The sequence below is a fragment of the Moschus berezovskii genome, chromosome 25, assembly GCF_049115385.1.
Source record: "Moschus berezovskii isolate FMDL1 chromosome 25, NW_MosBer_1.0, whole genome shotgun sequence".
In the NCBI taxonomy this organism is placed as follows: domain Eukaryota; kingdom Metazoa; phylum Chordata; class Mammalia; order Artiodactyla; family Moschidae; genus Moschus; species Moschus berezovskii.
Window position 1 is genome coordinate 8,216,287 of NC_142484.1, and position 8,613 is coordinate 8,224,899.

Below are 8,613 nucleotides of genomic sequence, written 5' to 3' on the forward strand. Positions count from 1 at the left end.
CTGGTAAGTTGGGGGACAGGCGTGCGGCCCCACCCATGGTGAGACTTTCACTAAAGCTCTGCGTTGGGCCCTGGGTCTGGGAGGAGGCGGGGGTAGTTGTCAGGGAGAGAAGGTGGAAGAGGCTATCCAGACAGAAGACATGGCCGGGTGGCTGGAGTGGGGAGGGCGTGGGAAGGGCTGGAGCCATCTTTCTGATGAAGCTGAGAATATGAGACTTCACTGTTGCTCTTGCAGAGCCCCCGGGGTGCAGTGAAAAGCTGGGGAGGTTGTGAGGGGCTGGCAGTCAGCCTCCGAGCTTAGGGGCAGTGAGCGGTGAGGAAGCATGGGTTGACTGCGGGTCCTGCTCCTCTCTGCGGCCTTGAGGGAGGGGCAGACTCCTCCGGGGAGGCTCCTGCCAGTCACACCATCCTTTGCCCTTGCTGTATTGGAGGCGGCTCCTTAGACAGTGAGAGGCCAGGCTCGGCTGGAGGGGCATCCCCCAGGCCCTCTGGAAAGGAAGGCCTTTGCTTTCCTTCTGCCGAGAAGTCATCCCATCGCAGGCTTACCAGGAGGCCTAAAACCCTGTGGATTTCAGGACAGGACGTCCCTGGATGCGTGCTGCCTTCTGTACCACTCTGTTCAGGAAAGACACAGAGGGGTTGTGTCTCATGGGTGCAAGTTACTCCTGACCTGTGTCTATCCTGAGGACTCAGGAGATACGGCTGCCCTGCTCTTGGCCACGTGATGGGGGATGGATGGGGAGTTACACCCCTGATAGGCATCTAGGGGTTTCAGGAGTAGAGTCTGGGGCCCATGAGAATGTCCAGTACCACTGTCACACCCTCAGCTCTCTACATCACAAAATGCTGCCCCCTTGAGCTCTCTCAAGGTGCAGCTGAGGGTAGGTGGGCCACTCAGGTCTCAAATGGTGGAATGAAGGGCAGGGGACCAAGTCCACACTGTCAGCCGGGAGACCGAGCCCTGGGTCTCTAGTCTCCCAAAGAGGTGCTGTGTGACTCCAGGCCAATCCTATCCCTCTCTGGGCCTCTGCTTCTCCCTTTGTCTGGCGATGGGGGTGGGTGGTCAGGCCCGCCCTGTTCTGGGGCTCCATGGAGGGTGGAGGGGATGGCCGGGGCTGCATCCACTCACTGCCTCTGCAGGTCTTGGATGGTGTCGGGCAGCGGCTGGTTCTTGGTCTCGGGCAGCACCAGCAGCACAGCCAGGCCGCTCAGCACGGGTACCACTCCATACACCAGCAGGGGCAGGGAGGCGCCATAGACACTCAGCAGCCGGACCAGAGGCCCCAGGATGGCTCCTACTCGGGTGGCCATCTGGCACAGGCCCCCTGCGGTCATCCTGACGGCATAGATGCACCTGTGAGGGGTCGTACTGCCTGCCTACGGCTTTGACCTCTCACTCCGGCCGGGCCCTCTCAGCCCCAAGAGGCACCGTGGGTCAGGCTGGGTTGGGATGCACCTGGGCAGCCCCGAGATCACGAGGTCACGTGAAAGAGAAGGTCGAGGCACGAACATCCGGTCTGGGGGAGGCCACGCCCACCGCACCCTCCCAGCCCGGAAGTTCCCCTTCCGTGGGCCTCACCTGAGCACAGTGGGGAAGAGCTCGGAGGTGTAGATGGCGAAGCAGGTGAAGGCAGCCGCCACTCCCCCGAGCCCCAACACGGCGAGGGCTGAGCGCAGGGCCCCCATCTCTGTGGACAGAGATGGGGTTGGCAGGCTTGTTGGCGGGGGTTCCGGGCTCTCCCCATGACCTTCCAAATGTCTGCGCGTCACCTCCACCTGGGTGTCTCTAGACCCCACACACGCACTGTGTCCTGAGTGACCACATTCCCTGCCCCCCCCACCCCCCGCCCGGTCTGCTCCCACCCAGACTCCCAGATCCAGACCCTGGGAGTCCTCCTCCACCCCCTGCATTTCTCTGCCCTTCCCAGCACCGCCCCCCCCCCCAACCCCTGCATCACAGTGTCCATCACAGTCATTATTCTGTCTCCACAATTTTTCATGATGCTGTCCGGTGCGGGCCGCCACCACCTCGTCCAGACGGCCCAGCAGCCTCCTTCCTAAGTGGGCCCTACTCTAGTCCAGTGCCCTCTTGATGGGGGAAAAAAGAGGTCTCTTCGTGGCTTAAGCTCTCCCAGGTCGGGAGCCTCTGGCCGCAGCCACGTGCATCCAGGCCCGCCTGCTCACCGTGGGGCACCAGCGTGTTGGCCAAGATGCAGAGCCCCGCCAGCATCAGGAGCACAGTCTGTGTGGGCCGGCGGCCCAGGCGGCCCAGCAGCAGCAGGGTACCGACCTTGGCTGGGATGTCCGCAACCACAATAAGGGCCTGGAGCAGGAAGATGTTGCTGCCTAGGGCCTGCAGGTCCAGGATCAGGCCGTAGAAGGTGAAACCAAGGGCAAACCTGAGGGTGGGGGCGCGCAGGTGAATTTAGGCTGGTTTATTCTCCGACCTGCTTCCACCCTCCCCTGCTGGTTCTGTACCCATTGGTGGGGTGTTTGCTATGGACTACATTTCCCAGGTTCCCTTGCCAATGCCATTTCTCCTGAGCTTTGGCCAACAGGAGGCACTGGTGAGAGACTGGAGGCAGGACTGGGACAAAGCTGAAGTATTGCTCCCTCCCCCTCTCTGAGTACCTTGTCGGGTAGTGACTGCGTCCCCTCCATGGCTCCAGCTTCCACTGACCAGCCCCTTTCTCTGTGGTCCTGGTGGGTTCAGTCTTTGCCAGGTGGGCCGGGCTCCTGGGCTCTGATAACCCCTCTCCCTCCTCTCTGGTTGTTCCAAACTAGGGTGCATGCGTGCATGCTAAGTTTTTTCAGTCATGTCTGACTCCTGTGATCCTATGTCCTGTAGCCCAGCAGGATCCTCTGTTCATGGGATTCGCCAGGCAAGAATACTGGAGTGGGTTGCCATGCCCTCCTCTGGGGGATCTTCCCGACCCAGGGATAGAACCTGGGTCTCTTTCGTCTCCTTCATTGGCAGGTGGGTTCTTTACCACTAGCACCACCTGGGAAGCCCCAGGGTAGATGTGCCTTTCTGCTGCTGAATTCTCCAACTGCCTCCTTTGCCTGTTGAGCTCTGCAGTTCTCCCAGCAACTTTTGCTATCTATTCTTACTAATCTCTCCTGTTGACCCATCCCAGCCTGAGTCCTCTTGGCCCCGAGCAGTTTCCTGCGGAAGCCTGACGGAGGGAGTCAGTGCTGCAGGCCTGGTCTTAGAGGCCCTCAGCCAGTGGGGCCAGTAGAAGAGTCAGCAGAGCCAGTGGATGCCAGCAGAGCCCTGATTCCAGGCTCCCTGGCTGCTGGTGGCCCAAGGGTCGGCCAGAGGCGGAGGTTAGGGCCGGGTTGGGTGGGGGTCGTTAAGTGCACACTAGAGGGGCATCTACCCGCACAGGATGAAGACCCAGGTCCGGAAGCCCAGTCCAGGAGTGCGGAGCAGAGCGACCAGGCTGCCAGGAGTCTGGCTCACACTCAGCTCTTCCTGCATGGCTGAGCGCAAGACCTGGATGGAGGGTGGGTAGGGTTGTCAGCATGCGGTCACTGGCCTGGCCCTCCTCCCTACGATGCCCATCCTAGGGGCCTGGGGCCCTCCGTCCATCTCCCAGGGATCCTGTTCAGGGACAGGAGAGGGTCTGAGGGTCGAGCCCTGGGGGAAGGCCCAGCCTCGCCTCACCTCGACGGTCAGTGCGTCCCCCATTGCCCTCTTCCCGTTGATGGTAGCCACCTTCTGTAGCTCCCGAAGGCCCCGCTCCAGCCTGCCCGTAATGAGAAGCCATCGTGCCGACTCTGCCAGCCACCTGGGGTTGGGGAGAGGGAGGAGAGCAGGAGGTCTCTGCCTGCGCCCCCCAGGGCCTGGCCTGCCCCTCTGTCTCCTTCTGCCAAAGGGGTGGCCTCATTGGCAGCCCCAGGCTCAGGGAGGCTGAAGTTGGGGGGTGGGGAGGTGGCGAGCAGGAAAGGGCGCTGGCTGTGGGGGCCAGGTCCTTTCTGCTTCTTCCCTCTCTTGGGCTGGGTTTGGGGGTCCCTGTCCTTCCTTCCTGCTTCCCTCCTGACCCCGAGGCCCATCCCCCGGCCCTACCTGGGAGCCAGGGCTGGGAGGGCCTGTGTGCAGTGAACACGCCCCTGATGGCTCCAGGACCGCAGTCTTGCAGGCCCACCAGGGTGCCCCACTGTCCAGCCCTCCCGAATGTCACAGGGCCCTCCTGCCCGCCTTTCACCCCCATGGCTACACTTTCCTGCCTGAGCTGGCCCCTCCCCCATCCTCACACCCATGGTGGGGCTCAGGCCCCCTCCACCTGCACCCATTAGTCACCAGTGCCTGTCACCTCCAGCACCCCTTGCAGGCAACCAGTCCATGGCCTTTGCCTCACTTTTGGCCCGTTCACCCATGCCAGGTGACAGTCACCACCTCCTGGGTGCCAGTCAGCCCCACACCTCCCAGCTCCCCCTCCCTGTGGCAGGACCCAACCCCTAACACTAACCTGTCTCCCAGCCCCCCTCAACATCAAGCCCAGACCCCCTGCACCATCCAGGCCTCGGACCCCTTTCTGTGCCCACCACCCCACACTGGCTCCTGCCGCTGGTCACAGGTGCCCCAGCCAGACACACTCCCCCAGCAGCAAGTAGGGCCCTGAGGTCCTTGGGGGTTTGCAGAGCCAGAGAGGGGGACTCAAGCTCACATCAGAGGTAGAGTTGACAAGACCCCGTGCCCTGCGGACTAGGTGTGCGGGAGAGGGCGGTGTCAGGGCGAGTCTGACTCCAGTCCCTGTGGGTGGGGTCTGCTGTCAGCGCTGGGGAGGCCCCGGGGAGGAGCGGGTGTAAGGAGATGCTACGTTTGTGATGCTGAGACAGTAGTGACGGGGACGTCACCCAGGTGGCTGGAGGTCACAGAGAGGCAGGCCGGGGAGGGGGTGGGGGCCTGCAGTGTTTGCAGAGGGAGAGCCATGGGCACATGGGAGGTCCTGGGAGAGGACAGCGGTGCCCTTTCGTGGGCTGCAGGGCCCGAGTGACAGCTGGCTGGGTGAGGGCGGTGGGGCCATTGGCATGGGTTGGCACGTGCAGACGTGTCTCACGACGAGAAATTGCGTTGGAAGAGAAGCAGGGAAGCTGGTGGGAGCTGAGGGGCCATGGGGTTCCCTCCTCAGATGGGCCCCCTAAATTGAGTGGTCTGTGATACTATGATGTATGGGATTTCTATCCTGCTCATAACTGTCTCCCTAGGCACAGCCAGGGCCCTGCCCACGCTGGTGCTCAGAGGTCATTTGTTGGAGTGATGAAGTAGTAGAGTCACAAACACATGCGGGCCTGTAGCCCCTGCGTGGGCCTGTCTGCCAGGGCAAGTGGGGCTCGGCCTCTCAGGCCCTGGAGTCTGCCTCACTGACCTCTGCCCTTCACTCTTGTGATATGGGGGCCGGTCTGCCAACCCTGAAGGCCACTGGCTGGGTATAGGTACCTCTGCTCAGAGCTGCTGAGTGAAATGTGATTGCCTCTTGCTCTGAGGAATGCCTGTGTTCTTGGAGTGGTGGGTGTGTGTGTGTGTGTGTTGTAGCTTTGCATCCCACCCCCCTCGACCTGGCCTAGTGCTGCCAGGCCTGGCACAAAGGAGGGGCTCAGAACACGTGCCTGGAGGCACACATGCCAAGGCAGGCAAGGACAGGAGAGGGGAAGGGCTGAGAAGTGATGGGAAGGAAGGGGGAGGAGAGGCCCGGGGTCGGGGGTGGGGGGCATGGGGAGCTGGGGCCGTGCCAGGCTCCTGTGGCTCCCCTCTGGCTCTCTGCATTCCAGGCCTCTGCACCCAGGGTGGAGGGTGGGTCTCCTGCAGGGAGGGAGCTGGCGGCACCCACCAGGAGTACACAAAGCAGAGGAAGTGGGGAACGGAGACAGCCAGCTGCAGCAGCCTCCAGTCGCGCACGCCGTAGGCCACCGCAGCCAGGAGGACCTGGCCAAAGCTGTATCCCAGGGAGTTCACAGTCACCACCAAGACTCGGGCTTGTGCTGATGTCCACTCTGCCACTGCAAGGAGACCAAGCGGGTCGGCCTGGGAGCCCGCACAAGCCTCCCCTGCCCGGCCAGGGTCGGGGACCTACGGAGAGTGATGGTGTTCAGCATGGTGCCCGCCACGGCGAAGGCCACCAGGAAGCGGAAGAAGCAGTACATGGAGAAGGTGGGGGCGAAGGCGGTCGCCGTGCCTGCCACGGCCACCTGAAGGTAGTTCCAGGTCAACACCCGCCGGCGCCCAAACCTGCGGTACACACGCGGGGAAGGAGGCTGGGTCCGTGGGGTGCCATGGCGCTGGCCATGGGGGTCTGGACCACTGGAGCCCACCCTCTGCTTGCCTACTGAGTGACTCCCAGGTCCAGACCCACGTTCTGCATCCACGGAGGGAGGGCTTGTGAGCACAGGGAGTGCCCCTGAGGCACTGGTCAGGGGGTGATCTCCCCATCAACAGGGGCAGCCAAGCAGCAGCTGGTCAGCCAAGCAGCAACCTGTGGCTAAGCAGGCTTTAGCAGTAAATATTTGATGAGAACAATGACCCTCACGGCCCCAGAGGGGAGTCCGTGAAGCTGAGGCCCAGAGAGGGACTGAGCTTGCTCAGCGGCACAGCTGGAGGGTCTCAGGAGAAGGACCCACTTCAAATGGAGTTTTCTCCCCAGACCTGTCAGTTCAGGGCCAGGTGGGGCTCGGGGGCTCGGGGGCTCGGGGCGCAGGGGCAGCGAGGGGGCCGGGCACCTCACCTGTCAGAGACTTGGCCGCAAACAGCCGCTCCCACCAGGTTCCCGGCCAGGTAGATGGACTGCGCCATGGGCTTCAGGGTCTGAGCGTCACACACCAGGTCCCACTAGTGGGAGAGGAGAGGGCCAGGGATCTGAGCTCAGGAGACTGGGAGGGGGTGGGGGGGGGCTAGATGGGAAGGCCCAGGGAGCTGGGGCTGGGTGTCCGGCCCGGTGACCTTGGGGGTCGTCACCCCTTGCCTAAGCCCCTCCTTGGCTCCCTGTTTTCCCAGGTCCGTGGTCAAGCCGTCTCTTTGCTCATCTGCCTCCTCGCTGGGCCCCTCTGCAATAGCCACCCGCGCTGGCACCTCCTCCCGGCTTTCAAAGGCCACTTCCCTCCGTTTCACAGAGAGTCCCCTTCCTGCTTGCTGGGTGGGCCGCCTCTCCTGTCTCCTGTATCCACTGGAGGCTGCCTCTGGGAACCCAGTGACTCTTTGCGGAGTGCCCCTGAGGCTCCTGCAAGCTCATTCCTGCCACCAATCCTGGTAGGGTGATGTGGCCAAGGAGGAAACTGGAAGCTGCCTGTGAATGTGGAGGCCAGCGGTGGTTTGACTCTCCTCGCTGCCCCCTCGGGACTGGGCCATTTTGAATCCAGCCAACTGTGATCTGTGACTTTGGCCTCTAGGGTGTCAGGACTTGGAGAGGGCTGAGGGGAGGCCCCTACCTTGGTCACAATGGTGGAGGTGAAGGTGCTGCGGTCGTAGACCCAGCCATCCACGCACGGCTCCGTGTCGGCCTCGCTCCAGTTGCTGGCCGTGGCATTGGGGTCCAGGACCTGCCACTGTGGGTGGCGGAAGCGGCGACACTGGTGGGGCCCACGGTTGGGGCCCAGTGGGATGGAGACGGCCAGGAGGGCCTGGGAGTCCGGGGCCCCGGGGACACTGGCCTGAGCCGTGCTGTTGTCCAGGAGGGGCACCCAGCAGCGATGGCTGGGCACGGCGGCCGAGAAGTTCTCCAGTACATTCTGAGGGGCGAGCCACATGATGGGGACCACCAGGGCCACCATCTGGAGAACCTGGAACCGGCCCCGGCTGCCCACTCGGTCCAGGAGTTCAGGAAAAGCCATGGAGCCTGCCTGGAGGCACCAGTGGAGGTGCCCACCTCACAGAGGCTGGCCCAGGGCAGAGGGACCGACGCGGGGGGCCTGCCCCCCCTGCAGCTTCTCCTGCTGCACCGGCCAGGCTGCCCAGGGCATGGCAGCGGTGCCTGCCGTGCAGATTCAGCCCGGGGGTCTCTGGGCGCCGTCACTCAGGGTGGCTCCAGCTGGGACCTGAGTCTACGAGGTGTGACCCTGAAGCCACCAGCACCTCCCAAAAGATGCAGCTGCCCCTGGACCTCCGGGAGAAACTGAGTTGGGGAAGTGGGGAAAGAGGAGGCTGAAGTCACCCAGGCTGGGGTCACTGTGGCCAGGTGACGAAGAAGGCTTACTATTCACTTCCTCGGGTAAAGTTTAACCCGGCTCTGAGGGAGGGACAGATTCAGAGGTCCTGCAGCTCCCACCCTGAATGGGCTGGGTGGCCTCGGCTCTGCCCCTCTGCACCCCTGCTGCCTCGTGCCTGCCTGTGCCAGGGTCACTGAGGGCTGACCCAGGAGAGGCGCTGTCCTCTCAACCTGGGGGCTGGCGTGAGGCTGGGGCAACATCCATGCTCTGTGAGGAGTGTGTGTGTGTGTGTGTGTGTGTGTGTGTGTGTAGCCCGAGTCACCAGCAGGCGTCCAAACCCCATGCTTCCCAGCCAGCGTGGCCCAGGCCCCCACCCACAGCCCCTTCCTTCCACGTGTCTGCTGTCATTAATGCCCACCGCCTGCTTTGCTGTCACCCTCTCCTGAGTCTTTCAGTGTCTCCAGACAACCCG

At 63.1% G+C, this 8,613-nt stretch overlaps 1 protein-coding gene across 1 annotated transcript; it reads right to left on the reverse strand.

Annotated features, from left to right (window-relative positions):
* Positions 1-283: 283 nt before the first annotated feature.
* SLC22A12 (solute carrier family 22 member 12) lies at positions 284-7,826 on the reverse strand. Its single transcript, XM_055414881.2, has 10 exons — positions 7,425-7,826; positions 6,725-6,828; positions 6,077-6,231; positions 5,834-6,002; positions 3,667-3,790; positions 3,380-3,495; positions 2,184-2,398; positions 1,579-1,687; positions 1,129-1,335; positions 284-437 (listed from the first exon to the last, which is right to left on the reverse strand). The coding sequence occupies exons 1-10, from the start codon at positions 7,824-7,826 to the stop codon at positions 284-286; spliced, it is 1,755 nt and encodes a 584-aa protein (XP_055270856.2).
* Positions 7,827-8,613: the final 787 nt, after the last annotated feature.